This window comes from Antechinus flavipes, chromosome 3 (assembly GCF_016432865.1).
Source record: "Antechinus flavipes isolate AdamAnt ecotype Samford, QLD, Australia chromosome 3, AdamAnt_v2, whole genome shotgun sequence".
Lineage (NCBI taxonomy): Eukaryota > Metazoa > Chordata > Mammalia > Dasyuromorphia > Dasyuridae > Antechinus > Antechinus flavipes.
The window spans coordinates 451947563-451963430 of record NC_067400.1 but is presented as its reverse complement, the minus strand read 5'-3'; the positions used below and the strand labels follow the sequence as shown (position 1 = coordinate 451963430).

Here is a 15868-nt window from a genome sequence, read left to right as displayed (position 1 = left end):
TGATTAGCCCTAAAATCCTAGTCTCTGTGCACCACGGTTTTCCTAACTAGAAGGTAAAAGTAAATATAGTTGTATTACCTCCTATCTCACTCCTCTTTAAATACTGTAAACCTAAAGCACCATGTAAATATGACTGTATAAACATATAAATTAGTGTGTGTGTGTATGTACATGTACATACATGTATGTTGTTATTCACTTATATAAGAAGCCAGATTTGAACTCATAAGACTGAGTTTTCCTGACTCCAGGCCCAGGCAGTCTGTCCACTGTGCTACCTATCTGCTCACCCACATATATGTATATACACACTAATATATGTATGCATGTACTCTGCACAGTATATGTCTGTTCTTAGGTATACTACCACCTGCTCTGGCAATATTTCTGAATAAAGTTTCTTCTCAGTTTGTATGATCATACCTCTACATTTGTTTATAACTAATTTGTTGTTGTAAAATTTCTTCCTATGTCTTTAGCTCCTCTCCTGTGGACTTCTTGACAAACTGAAGTTCAGCGTTCTAGAACTGCAAGAATATCTGGACACCTACAACAATAGAAAAGAAGCCACTCTCTCAGTAAGATATGTTTCTTTGTTTTTAGATTAGTTGATACTGTGGCCAATAAACAGAAAAAAAAGAACATTTGAATTGGGGAGGGAGGTAGAATCCAAGTATCTGGATTCAAATCCTAGCTTTATTGCTTTTTACCAGTAGGACTGTGGACCTACTTGGGCTTCTCTTGGCCTATTGGAGAAGATGATCTTCAAGGACCCTTGCAGCTCTCACTCTGTGATTCTATGATCATTTTAAGTGTAAATTGGGAGACTACTGTCAGAATCTTATGACCTCTTCCCATCTCCTTGTGAGGTAGAGATGATAATCACTCTCTCTATAGAGATCAGGATATGAATTTAAGATCAGGAGTAAAATGATGCTGGGTTCAATTATGTTAATGAAAGCTTAGAAAAAAAAATATAGGTATTTCTCTCAATTCTGTAATAACTCTACCAAGAAGTCAGGAAAAAATTGGGCATTTATTTTGATTTTTAACCTCTTCTAGGAATCTTTTTTGGGCCTGAGACCAATTTACATTTGCTTTTGAGGCTTTGAGTGTAGCTGTTTTGATTTCATTATCTTCTTCAAAATTTTATTTTGATCTTCCATGTCACAACAATAATTTTTTATAGTCAGGATACTTTTTTTTTGTTGTTTGCTCATTTTTTCCAGCTTATTTCTTGACTTTTAACTTTATGTTAAAGTTGGTTCTGCTCTCAAGCTTCATTTAGGTTCTTCTGTGCCATTATTTTCGGAGCTAGTTCTGGGGGTCTATACATTTCTAATTCTTCTAAGACATTATAATCTAGTCAGCCCAATTTTTTCCATCCCAAGTTGTCTTGAGCTGGAAAATGCTTTCATCCTGTTCTTTTGATAGTAATGTCTCTCCAGAATTCATTTTGAACATTATTTTAGAGTTTTTTGGAAAGGAATTTGGGAGTGCTGAGGTGAGTCCCTGCCTTTGCTCTGCCATCTTAGCTCTATCTCCAGGCATTTCTTTTGAGATGTCATCCCCCTAACTAAAAAAGATCTTTTCACAGGAATTTAAAGTCATTTGCTTTTAACTTTTGGACACTATTAACTTCTTCCAAGGGTTTCATTCTTTGCTGAGTTTATTGAAATGATGCTATTTTTGAACAGTTGTATATAAGTGAGATTTTTATGTAAATTAAGTCATATTTTTAAACACAGTATAGTTTCTCACTCTTTGAAGACCCCTACGGTCAATGTGTTCCAAATTTTTTTCCCTTCTTTCTCCCATTCCCCTCCCCAGACAGCAAGCAATCTAGTATAAGTTAAATATGTGCAATTCTTCCAAATGTATTTCCACATTTGTCATGTTATGCAAAAAAGTCAGATCAAAAGAGGAAAATAACATGAGAAAGAAAAAAAAAAAAAAAAAAACAAGCAAACAAACAACAACTACCACAAAGGTGAAATACTATGCGTTGATCCACATGCAGTCTTCATACTTCTCTCTCTGTATGTGGATGGCTCTTTCCATCCCAAGACTATTGGAATCACCTTGAATCATCTCTTTGTTGAAAAGAGGGGCAACGAGGTGGCGCAGTGGATAGAGCACCAACCCTGAAGTCAGGAGGACCTGAGTTCAAATCTGCCCTCAGACAGACTGTGTGCCACTTCCTGGCTATGTGACCCTGCCTCAGCCAAAAAAAAAAAGAAAAGAAAAGAAAAGAAAAGAAAAGAAAAGAGCCAAGTAAATCACAACTGATCATCACATAATCTTATTGTTGCTATGTATAATGTTCTCTTGGTTCTTCTCCTTTCACTTAGCATCAGTTCATATAAATCTTTCCAGGCTAAGAAAAAGGAAATTTGAGAAATTTAGAAAAAGGGAAGAGCCTCTGAATCTCTCCAAGACACTGGTTATTAATAATTATTTCTCACATTTACTAGCACATTTACTTTAGGCAAATCACTTAATCTCTGTCTACCTTGGATTCTTTATCAGTGAAATGGGGATAATTATAGCACCTATATCCAAGAGTGGTTGTGAGAATCAAATGAGATTATTGTAAAGTGCTAGTGCCTGGCACACATTAGGTGCTATGTAAATATTAGGCATTATTATTATTAGGACATCTAAGTGGATGTCAGACCTGCAATCATTTATGGCTTTAATTCAATTCTACCCTTAGACTTATCCTAGCTATGACAAGTCACTTAATCTTATTTGCCTCAGTTTCTTCATCTGTAAAATAAGCTAGAGAAGGAAAGTGGTAAACCATTCCATTCACTTTGCTAAGAAAACCCCAAAATGAAGTCATGAAGAGTTGAACATGACTGAAACAACTCAAACAAAATTTTAGTATTGTTATTATTACTATATATCCATTATATTTGCCTTTGTTTTTAAGAAACTGCTTCTGAGGAAACTTGAAAAGATAAATTTTCTTAACTAAATTATGTCCTTATTCATAGTGCATCTAACATTGTTAACTAGTTCCTAATTAATTAATTATTAAGTGACCAAGAAGAGAGTTTTAAGGACAAATAATAATAGCTGATTTTGTTTGTTCTTCAAATTAAATTCTCACCTCAAGAGATAACTATCTCTTTATAAAACTTAATCAAACAGTAAAATGTGGCTTCCCCTTTTTTTCTTTCCTCTATCTTCCTGCCTGATTGATCTAAGCAGGGGAATAGTTGAGTCAGAACTAGATCTAATCCTTAAAGCTCTGTATGATATCCTATAAAGCCAGTGAACAGGACTTAGCTTGTCTTTTTTCTGAAAGGACATCTGATAAGGGCATCATTTTTCCCCTCATATATCATAAAATTTCAGACTAGAAAAAACCCTAAAGATCATCTTACTTGACTACTTCATTTTACAGATGAGAAAATAGAACAGCCTCAGGTTCTAGATCCTGACTTCACCCAGTATTTTCTGCAGTATATCATACTATCTGGTCCTCTTCTTTTCTCCTATCTCAGTTTCTTTCCTTTGCTATTTTTTTTCTGTGCATCAGCACCCCTCTTTTCTTTTTCTTTTGTTTTTTTAAAGTAATTAGGATTAAGTGACTTGCCCAGGGTCATACATTAGTCTCAATTATCTGAAGCCGGATTTGAACATAGGTCCTCCTGATTCCAGGGCCAGTGCTTTATCCACTATGCCATTTAGCTGCCCCCTCTTTTCTCTCTCTCTAAAAAACAAAAAAAACATGTTATGTTCACCTTTCTTCTAAATTCTTGGGATATCAGAGGTCAGATAATTAAAATATTATTTACCATCTTGGAGATTATCATACTGTATAGATAAGCAGAGTGTACCTGTCCACTTAGAACATAGCCTATAAGATTCAGATGTATCATTAGTCAAATCATGTTCCTCACAGGGGTCCTCAAGCTACGGCCCACAGGCCAGATGCAGCAGCTGAAGATGTTTATCTCCCTCACCCAGGGCTATGAAGCTTCTTTATTTAAAGGCCCACAAAACAAAGTTTTTGTTTTTACTATAGTCCAGCCCTCCAACAGTCTGAGGGAGAGTGAACTGGCCCCCTATTTAAAAAGTTTGAGGACCCCTGCCATAGCTACTTAATTAAAAGCTTAATTGTACTACAGCCTATACCAGTGTTAATCCTCCTATTTCCTAACACCAACATTCTAAAAGATTTCTACAATTTGTGCATGTATGTGTCTAACTGCAACAAACATAGGCCTTAAATATCCTGGGTACAAACCTACATTAAGCAGGAATTTATAAAATATATGTTCAGGATTTAAGATTTAAATAGTGCTAAAACTAAGAGTTTAAAGGATTTTTGAATGCAAACAGAAAGATAATATAGTTTCAGCTCAATTTGAAAGGAGATGGAGTTTTCTAAAATTTCACCAAGACAAGAATTAAGACAGAACAGATTTTCTTATGCTAAGAAGAATTGATACTAAAATATTCTCAAGCCATCACTAAACCTAACTGTGCTTCTATTTTTGATGTCTTGTCTTTTTTTTTTTTAAATAGTGGCTTGCAAATTGCAAGGCAACATTTGCTGGAGGATCGAGAGATGGAGTAATTACTTGTCAACCAGGAGACTCAGAAGAAAAGGTAATAAAAGATTGTTAGTATTTTTCTCTTCTGTGCTTTGACATGGTGTGTTGTTTTTTTTGTCTCTCTATCCCCAACCCCCATTAAAAAAAAAAATCTGTTCACTGAGGTAATAGTGTAAGGTTAGTTTTAGTGTATGAAATGTAAAATGCTGAACTCATTTTATAAAATAACTACTGAAATTTGAGAGTAGGAATGAGAAAAAATGGGGAGATATGCCTTGTATTGGTATAAAAGGCACATGGCCTTAGTGTTATTAGTTGTAGGAATCCACACCTTATTTGAGAGAGCACATCAGCGTATTATTGTGCAATTTTTGTGTGCTTTTTTTAAAGAAACAAAACTATATAAGTATATATCCCTGATTTTCTGCTTACTACTTAACTATACTAATTAAAATTAAATATACTAAAAAAAAGAATTTGTCATAACCCAAAACACCAAAGATTCATGTCCTCTATTAAAATGTAAGCTTCTTTCATGAGTATTTTTTAATTCCTTGTATTTGTATTCCTGATACTTAACATAGTTCCTAGCACATAGTAGGTACTTTATAAATATTATTAGTTGATGTACTCATAAATTGTCCTTTGCTCACCAGTCAGCTCCACTTCCAAAGCAGGAGCTTGTCTAGTCCTCCAAGCTTATAGTACTACCCCTCAAAGCTTATAATACCACACATTTATGAGATAGCCTGCTTAACTACAGTCTATGGCTGTGAAATAATTCTAAGTCACTAGTATTAAAATTAATGCTGAGGGAAGCACTATCCTACTACTTATAATCTACCCCAAAAGATAAGGGGCTTGCTCAAGGCCTTAAAAAAAACCAAAAAAAAAAAAAAACCTGCCTTCCCCATTTATATGTCCCTTTATGTTCTTTGTCTTTAGTTCCTGTTTGCTCCAGAAACTCCTCCCCTAGATCTAGAAGGCTTGATGTAGGAATTCTTCCACTGGTCCAAGAATTCCTCCCTGGAGAGCAAGGTTCTCCAACGAGAATTAAGACTACCCAGCCTTTCCCTCCAGGGGACCAAGTCCATGAGGATCCATCCACTTTCTTTCAGTCTAACTTCACTTTGTCAGTTCTTGTCCTCTCTCCAACCTTCTTTTAAAAGTTATGTCCAACCCAAAGACCTTGCTCAGTCTGAGAACAAGAAGTGATTCATCAATGTTTTATCCTTAATGTTCTGGGACAAGTAACCAAGAGAAGTTTACACCTTATCATAGTTAACCTTGTCAAGTGAATTTCACACCTTATTAAGGAGCCTTGTCAATGATGAATAATGTCTTCTTCAATGGAGGCTGAGAACCCAAGATTATATCTGGAAATACCCACTACATATAAATTAGGTTTTGTTGGGGTTTTTTTGTTGTTGTTGTTGTTGTTGTTGTTGTTGTTGTTGTTTTTGTTGTTGTTGACTAAGAATAAATGTTTTGAATGTCTGTCTACATGACAGAGAAAGAGAGGTACATAGAAAATAAGCATGAAAACTTTTTTTCAAAAAGAAAGGAAAGTGTATATTGGAGAAATAAAAAGTTAGTCTGGCAGCAGTGAATACCATTTCCCCCACCTTTGTGAAACTGTAGAATTAAATAATTGTTTTATTGCATGAAGCAGAAGGGAAGTAAAACAACTGATAATGTTTAGAGCAAATATTCTTTTGTCTTCCCTCATGTGTTCCTCCTTCCTAAGAGGGAAGTGCTATTATTATCTCCATTTTCCAGAGAAGGAAACTGAGGCCCAATGAGAATAAATGACTTGTCTAGGGTCACATACCAGTCAGGTTTTTGTTCTGTTCACTAGGTGAACTAAGGTTGCTAAGGTTGGGAAGGGTACAACAAGAAACTTTTTACAAAATTACTTTTTATAAATGCACATTTTTATGCCTAAAAATTCCATTCTCCAAAACAGGTTGGTATTTATTTTGTGGCTACATTAGAATCAAAGTTCAAAGTTTCTGTTAGATGGGAGGATGAGGGGCAAGTCCAATTTTTTAAATGCAAAGGATATAGTTTTCAAAATGCTAAGGAGCTTTGCTTTAGCACCACTTTGGCTTCATGCCAGGAATGAAATGGAAGTAGAAGAAAGGACAGTGAGCAAAGAAGATGTATAGAAAGTACCATTGCTATATATCCTCTTTATCTACTAAAAAGTGGTAGATGAATTTAGACCATTAAAAAATGGCAAAATAGCTTCTATCAAATTTGATTTTGCTGTATTGACAGTAAGAAAAAACACACTAAATCATAGGAAAATGAGTTAGTCGAGAAAGCAGTTCCCCAGTTATATGTTGGAACCAGTGCAGATTCTGTCCCAGTTTTCCTTTCTTTCTATTTACCTTCAAGTTCAGTGCTGTGATCTTGATCATGGATAATCTAAATACTTCAAGATCTTCATTCATCAATGGGAATTCACTAGATTTTACTTACTAAGTCAGGAAAATGTATTGATAACTTTAGAAACACTTTTTAACAAGAACCAAAACAAAAAGTTTTCTAATTATCACCAAATTAATTAGAAAATTCACTAAGCTGGAGCACTTATCCCACAAGCATTTAGATTGAGGTTCTACCATATATCTCTTACATATTTTAAGAAGAAACATATAATATATCTGATTTTTTAAAATTCTTATTTTTAATTTATTCAGTTGCTTCTTTAGGTCTTTCTCTCTCTCTCTCTCTTCCCCTCCTTCTCTCCCTTTCTCTCTCTCCTTCCCTTCCTCTCTCCCTTTTTCCTTCCCTCCTTCCCTCCTTCTCTCCCTCCCCCTCTCTCTTTCTCCTCATACCTTTTCTCCTTTTCTACTTTATTCTTCCATTTTTACTCACAAGATCTTCTCTTTTCCTCCCCTCAGTCCTACCTTTCTTCTCCCTGCTCCATCTTTTTTCTCTCTCTTCTCCAAATATTTTGACAAAATGTTAAGCTTGAGAGAGCTGAAAAAAGTTCATTCATGTATTCTGTGCAGTCAGGTAGTGGCTTTTGTAAACAAAAGTAGAAAACCTAATAGCTGGCCTCAGGGAACTTAAAGCCCAGGTTTGTTGACCAAACATCTTTAAACTATGAGAAAATAATTGAACATCAGATGTGCAAACAAGTATTTAGGAAAAATATTTCCCTGAGTTAGTTCATGCTGCCAAATATATATTGACGACCACACAGAATTATGAAGGTAAAAACCTCAGTTTTATTAGTGTACTCAAGCATAGATTTAGAGAAAACCTGAACAATTATGAGGGCTGACAGGGCTTCTTTCAGGAAAAATTAAAGAGCAGAGTAACAGTGAAATAATTCATTTACATGTTGCAATCTTTACATTCCTCTTAGGCCATAAAAGTTAAAGAGAAGATAGCTCCATGATCCCATGCTTTCTTCAGTGTCATAAAAGTTTTACAAATTTAGCCATAATCTCATATATCCAGTAAGAAAACAAACCTTGCCAAACAAAGTCTATAGCTGACCTAAATCAGATTACAAATTCAAATACATTTAAAGAATTTCTAATTAGGAAGAGGATTTAGATGTGTGTAGAATTGAAATCAGTGTTGGAATCCTCTGACTTCTTATCTGAGCATTTAAGACTCTTCAGTTTTCACACTCCACGAGACAGCTTTGTTCAGGTGAGGGTTTAGTTAACTTTTTTTTTTTAGTTGAGACTTTTAGTTAACCAAAAATTGCAGGAAAAAATGGTCCTGAGTCCCAGATAATAAAAAGGAAATTTTAAAAATTCACATAACACCAGTGCAAACTGACTGTAAAAACTCTTTCCATGTAAGTTCTGAGAGAATGGAGAAAGCAGAGATAAGTAGAGGTTAGAATTGGATTAGTCAAGGAAAACTTTAAAGAAGTTATGTTTGCAAGATAAAGTTAGCTTTTGACATTCACTTCTTTAACACCAGTTGAATCTTGACTAAGTGGAGAATATCAGCTCTACTTCAACTCATAGTGAAGTTAGTCTCAATGATCCAAAAGTGGCCCAAACATTTCCTTCTTCCTTGCCAAAAATAGGTTGCCCACAGCAAGAAGAAAAGTAATAAAATTAACTGTTTTGACTTTTTTTGGGAGGCATAGACTATATTTAGCAGTCTTGAGGCTAGTCCTAACTTAGTCAACCTAAAATTTCTCTAACTCTTGACAATTTAGGCAAAGGCAAGCAATTTGTCTAGATCACTTAAATAACAGCTTCAATTTGCCATTTTTCTTTGCCAATAGAAATCTGGAATTAGAGAAGCATCTGGTACAAAATCCACATAACATACAAGTCTTAAGAGAATAGCCAGTTTTGCTATTCTGAATACAGAAAAAGCTTAAGGTCAAATGATGCAAGAGACACCCATTTGTTTGCTAACTTGAACTGTATTAACTGTCTGGCCTCCGACCTAAAAATAGTCCTTAAGAAAAGTTATGACCCAATACACTGTTTGCTTTTGCATGGATTCCTTCAATTTATGCTCTTTTCAAAAGAAGCAGAGTTTTCTGTTTCCTCTTGAATAACTTTTCCTCCCCACATATTTGAAAGAAATTGAAACTTTAAAGAAAGTAAAGAGCCCTGTATCTTATAGATAAAATAGGAGCAAAAGTTAAATTTACAGGCTCTATGCTTATGGCATTAATTTCCATTAAAAAAAATATCAGAATATGCTAATAAACCCATTCAACATGTAAAGGACTGCTTGCCATCTGGGGTAAGAGGTGGAGGGAGGGAGGGGAAAAATCGGAACAGAAGTGAATGCAAGGGATAATGCTGTAAAAAATTACCCTGGCATGCGTTCTATCAATAAAAAGTTATTAAAAAAAAAAAAGAATATGCTAAAAACAAATATTGAGGTGTTTTATTTTAGAGATATGTATACTAACATGAGGATTAGTACAAACCTTAGTAATCTAGTAATCAGGCCAAGAGTTTTTTCTCCTTACCAGATAAACTCATTCAACATAGATTAGCACATAGTAGAGATAGAAATGTTGAGCAATTTCTTTTTTAAAAGTACCTGGATAGTAGAGGATGCATTTATTAAGCATTTACTATATATCAGAAATTTAATAAAGTGCTGGCAATAAAATGCAAGCAGAAAAAAGATAGCTTCTTCAGGAATTTCTATTCTAATGGAGTAAGACAACATATAAAAATGGTGCTGAAAAGCCAGAAGAGGTAGGAGAGGTAGCTGGCAAGGGTAAAGTCTAGAATGATTCTCAGGAGTTGTGGGCTGAACATGAAGAAAGCAGGCTGGCATGGATGCTTCCTCCACTAGAGATTAGGGGGCCAAGTTCACCACCATTACAGGAGGAAATTTGCAGAGGGGAAGATATTGCTAGCATGAATATAGACACTGGGGTGGGTAGAGCTTTAGGGAAAAAAAAAAAAAACACACATTAATTTCTCTCCAGAGTACCAAGCGATATACTAAACTAAATTTATTTTTCCTAATAGCTTTTGTCCATTTCCTTCTACTTAAAACAGTTGTGAGTGAGAATGTTTGAGGAAGAGTCTCTGGGAGAGAGAAATTGATAGTTTTTCTCCAGGTAGTGAATGCTTCTTTTTCACATTCTCTTCTGCTCTCTTGAATGAGAAATAGCAGACATGTATTAAAAGAGTAAGAAGTCAGAGACACCAGAAAACATAATAGCAGAAAAACAAAATGCTGTCTCTCTTTGATTGCCTACTTAAGTTGGCTGTCAACAATAGTTTTTTTCCCAAATTTTAATTCAGTATCTCAAGGATTCTTGATCCCTCTTCCTACAGACACTGATCCTAAAAAAGAGGGAGGCCATTATTGAATGGAGACAGATTATTCTTGAAGGAAAAAAAAAGTGCCAGCTGAATGATTTCTATTTCTTGATAATTTTGCTTTTGATATTGCTAGTGATATATAAAGGCTTTTCTGTTCTTGATTTCATTTACTTGTAGTCACATTTTCTAAAGATACCCTCTCAACCTGACCACTTAAAAAGAGGAGTGAAAAATATCTTTATCTGACTTAAACTCAATACTTATGAGTAGGATTTAAGGCTCTAATGAGGTGTCATGATTAATTAATTTAGACAAAAGACATTCTTATAGCCTCAATTACTATTTATATAAAATATATAATGTGTATATAATTTATATAATATTCACATAATTTATTTCTATGATAGCTTAAACTGCTATGTGGAGAAAACGAAATATTTACCATTATTTCTACTGGTATTGGAGGAGAGATGAAAGAATTGGTTTAGGACATTTGCTTTCGACTCTAGTTATGTAAGGCTAATCAATATAACCAGATCACTGGTCCTAGATCAGCTACAGATGTTCCAGACTCATCTTATGCTGAGCTAAAAGTGAGACACTCAGTTGGAAAAATAACCAAAGCACTATATTGTGAGTATCAGATATCTGTTACACATTCCTGATCTCCAAAGAATCCAAGGAATGCAGAGACCACACTCTCTCCTAGGCTGACTCCCAGGCCTCAAGATCCTCCCAGTCAATGATTTGGCTTGATATCTGCAATCTGAAACCCCAAGCAGCAAATCCTACTACTACTGAAGCATTTCTTTGGTGAAAAACTGTCCCATCATCACCCATTTGAGAGTTATAAAACTGTCATAGACAACTTTATAGGATTATGCATTAATTCACAAGTTAATAGATAAAAAAGAAAACTGTATTCTAACTAAACCTGAGTTTTTTCTGACTGTGCCCTTGTAAAGATCTAATCAAAGTAGCAAATAATGAGGAAGACCCTCTAACACCCATACAGCCTATCTCCCGATACAGCTTTTTGAGCAACTATTGCATTGATAATGTATTCAGACATTTTCTGTCCCTGATATAAAGGGGAAAATGTAATTTCTCAGTGAATAAGCTAAATTTAAAGATACCAATCTTTACTTAAATGATAGCTCAAAGATCATTACCACTTAGAATTGTAACAATACAGTAATCATGGTAAATGTCTTTGAATAGATATTTAAAATAATGTTTAAATGTGAATATAATGTCAGTATCTTCTCCCAGGACCCTGAATAGGGCATTTCCTTTTCTTGAAAGACTTAGATGAGAAGCACTATGATTGGATGGTTAAATTTGTGCAGTTTGAGAACTAACTGGGAGGACTAAATTCCAAGATGGAGGTCTAAGAAAGGAATCTCACCAATGGTGTTGTATAGCAAGGACTTTAAACCTTCTCTTTTTCTTCTTTAAGTTGATGACCTATTATTATTCTTGCCTATTTCTTAAATGAACCACTTTTAAGTCTCCTAATTCTGCCATAGCCATATTAGAAATATTTGTTAGCCAACAAAACTCTAGCGTTTTCTCCCATAGCAAATATCTCACAGGATGCTGTCCATTCTTTCAAAAGCCTAGGTCTAGCCCCAATCTATTTTACTTAGCAATAAATTGCTATAAGATATCCCATGTCTATGAGAAATCTAGTTCTTATGTAAGTATCAAAATAGAAAATAACTGAAAAAAACAGCTTTTATTAGATGCCTAATGCCCTTTCACTAGGGTCACTGAGGAACTTAGTACACCTCAACAAACTGCTGCTTAGGTATAGTATTCCTCATGCCTCATTAGTAAACAGAGAACAAACATGTTTGATTGTGTGTACAGAAAAAAAAATCTATTTTTTACCTTTGAGTCAATTGTCACCTGTATCTTATTTCACAAAGTTTAAAGCAGTGGTTCTCAAGTTTTAAAGATTCAATCATTCAACATTTATTAAGCACTGATTATGTGAAGTGTTGAGTAAGATACATAAGACACAGTCACTGCCTTCAAAGAGCTAACACTGATAGTAGATTTTTAAAATACTTATGACACGTTTATATCTTCATTGTCAAGTTCTTTTAGATGTTTTTTTTTTTTCTGTTTAAGTCCCAAAGGCTTCACAGAAACATGATTAAGAATCTTGGGTATTATTGTTAATCAGCATTGAAATTGGGTATTTCTGAGCTTTCGTTGCTCCTTACAGAATCCCATTTTACCCAGTTGTCTGTGTGCCCCATCATATGGATTTGAGATCTTGGAGAGTTTTGGTGGAGTTTTTGTTTTAATCATTTTTCTATGAGGAAAATAAATCTTTTCGTCATATGTACTTGTATCTATTCTAGGAATCAAGAAATCCCAAGAATACAGCTAGGACTTAGGGAGGTACTTGGGAGTACAGAAAACAATGCGATTTCCTCATTTTTTTTTAAATTTTTTTTTTTGATTTCCTCATATTTTTAAGAAGAACTTTAAAACTTTGGAACATTGAAAATGTTTTATGGCCTGAGTCTCCCCACCCAATAGCCTCATAAAAGGCCTACAACCATAAAAATAGATTAGGAAATAATAAAGTTTATCAAGAGACACCATGGTGTGATATAATGCAGCATCAAGCTCAAAGAGAAATGGGTACCTTCAGATTTCATGCCTATTGTCTTAGAAAACCACAAATTTGACACTCCTGGTATAATGGATAGAGAATTGTCTTGAAATTAAGGCAAGCTGGGTTTTGTTGTATACTAGTTATTAGTCTGGTGAAATCATTTAACCTCTCAGGGCCCTAAGCAATTATCTGAGATGCTAAATTACTAACCTTATAGGACTGGTATAGGACATTCACAAGTCTGAATGAGAGAGGGAAGGAGAGGAAGAAAGAGAAAAGGGAAGGGCAGGGGGAAAGAGAAAGAGGAGAGAGAGGGAAAGAGAGAAAAGAGAGGGAGAAAGACAATGATAGAGAAAAGAGTGGGTTGAGAGAGAAAGAAACAGAAACAGAGAGGGAGGAAATGACACAGAGAAAGAAGAGAAAAGGGAAGGGAAGGAGAGAGAGAGAATGAGAGAAAGGAGGGAGGGAAAGAAGGGGGAAGAGGGGAAGGGAGAGAGGAAATCTGACTCTTTGTGACCCCATTTAGAATTTTCTTGAAATTTGCCATTTCCTTCTTCAGCTCATTTTATACAGGAGGAAACAGACAAACAAGTGGCAGGCCCAATGTCACCCAGTTAATGGCTGAGGTTAGATTTGAACTCAGAAAGATGCGTCTTCCTGACTCCAGGCCCTGCCCTCTGTCCACTGAACCATCTAGCTTCTCTTCACATATTCAGGTGCTCCCACTCTAATGTTTCCCTGGATATAATGTGGTATATCCACACTTTTTCCACTCAGAAACCCCTTTTCACCTCAGAAATTTTTACATGACCCCAGATATATAGTTATATAAAAGAGATACAAATAAAACACTTAGTGATAATAAATCATAATTCTGTGACTCCCACATTCAGTTATACCATGACCCCCAGTTTAAGAAGTTTGGTTTAGCAGCTAAAGAGCTGGCCTGGATGGTACCCATGTGACATACCATGACTAGATCACACTAATAAGCAAGTCCCTTAACCTCATACCCTTCAGCAATTCCCTAAGACTTAGATCCTTTTTTATTTCCCAAACTCAACTTGTAGAGAAGGTGTTGCACTAGTAGAGGAAGTCTGCTCATGAGGAGTTCCCTAGTAAAATAATAAGTCCACTCCTTATCCATTTTAAGTTTGCAAAATACATTATGTCATTTGAGCCTCTCACCATTTCTTTGAAGTAGGCACCCTAATCATAGTTATCTCATCCCCATTTTATAGATAAGGAAACAGGTCATAGGAGCAAATGACTTGTCCAGAGTCACCTAGAAAGTGTGTCCAGAAAGAAGTAATACTAGAAAGATATAGCAATTGAATCCTAGATTTTCCTTATTCTATATTGCCCTTTATTCACTATGCCATATTGCCTTGAAGATGCTTGAGATCTCCTGCTTACAAAGGTCAAGGACACCCAGAGCTCTATAAGTCAGAAATTGGCCATCCCCCAGGAAAGACATTATTTTTGACTAAAGAGAGTAAAGGGAAAAAATTAGCCTGCATTGCAATTTTTTAGCAGCTTTTTTTTTTTACCTTTATTGACTAGAAAAGATGTTATTATCCTTTTTGGCTCACATTGATCCCTTCTTTTGGAAGACAGTTTTCCCAACCTGAGACCATGTAATTCACTCAATTTTGCTTCCTTCCGTGCTGCCAGAAAGCAAATTCCATAGTGGCAAACTACTAGTGATGGTAATTTGCTAAACTGTATATTAAATGCTCTGCTCCTATTTGAAGTTATTCTCCAGTTTTTCAAGGTAAAAAAAGGAATAAAAGTGAACTTTAATGATGATTGGCTTTTGAATCTGCCACATCTCTTGTGCAGATTTCATTGTCAAAGACTTGGTAATGAAAACTGCATGACCTTGCTAGTTTTAAAGCTTTATTTAAAGCAATAAAACTATTAAATATTCTCAGCTATTTAATTTCTGTCATGGGTTTGAGGTATAAAATCTCAACCAGTGGGAGAATTGTGGAATCTATTCATTTTCAACAGGTGAAAATCCCCATGTACTGGTCTCTAGTAAGATGACTGATGGAATAAATGCTATTGTTCTGGCTGGGGGTGAATGGGAGGGGGATGTGGTTTAAATTAATGTTTAGCATATTAGCATCTGTTCTTTTTAAAAAGAGTTTTAAACTGTTATTTTCATAATCAGAAATTCATGAGGGGCTAAGTACATAAGGTCTGGACTTAGTTTTGCCTCTGATACATTTTGGCTTTAAGTTTCTTAACCATTCAGTGTTCTAAGCCAGAGGTACCAGACTTATAGTCCAAACCAGATTAAAATGTAATTGGGAAATGTTTAACAAAATAAATTAAAATGCAATACAACATAGATAATGATAATTTGTGGTTTTCTAAGTTGACATGGGGCTGGCAGAGATCCATTTCTACTTAAGTTTGATGTCATTGCCCTACCAACTCCCTAAGATCCAAATTAAAGATTGATTGTTTAATTGCATTCATGGAGGGAGTTTTCATTCGGGAAGTTCCCCACACTGATGATAAGGCTATTAAACTCCACACTGAAGCATTATCAATATGAATGTTAAATTAATAATATTGTGAGCATGAAGATGGCAATTCTTATCATCATGGGTCAATGAACTTTAAGCTAGACTAAAAATATTTTGATAATTCAGAATGAAGTATATGATTCTTTAAGATTAAGAATAACAAATCAATTCAAGTAATAATTCCATGCCAATTTATGGCCTCAGATTCCCATATACCTAGATCTTCCTTAAGCTAATATTGTGATTGTGACTTAAGGAAATCAAAAATTACTGTCCTTGGAGCTACTGTTCTACCCTCCTATTCAAAGTTTTCATTCTCCTGTAATTAAAAGTGATTAGCTTAAAATG

The 15868-nt window shown here is 35.0% G+C and overlaps 1 protein-coding gene across 7 annotated transcripts in view; it reads left to right on the top strand.

Annotated features, from left to right (window-relative positions):
• FRY (FRY microtubule binding protein) overlaps positions 1–15868 on the top strand; it is a 514411-nt gene that overhangs the window by 490567 nt on the left and 7976 nt on the right. For all 7 annotated transcript variants that reach the window (XM_051986496.1, XM_051986491.1, XM_051986495.1 and 4 more), the window contains 2 exons: positions 480–578; positions 4540–4623. In XM_051986496.1, the coding sequence (XP_051842456.1) occupies positions 480–578; positions 4540–4623 (183 nt within the window). The remainder of the gene's footprint in view (positions 1–479; positions 579–4539; positions 4624–15868) is intronic.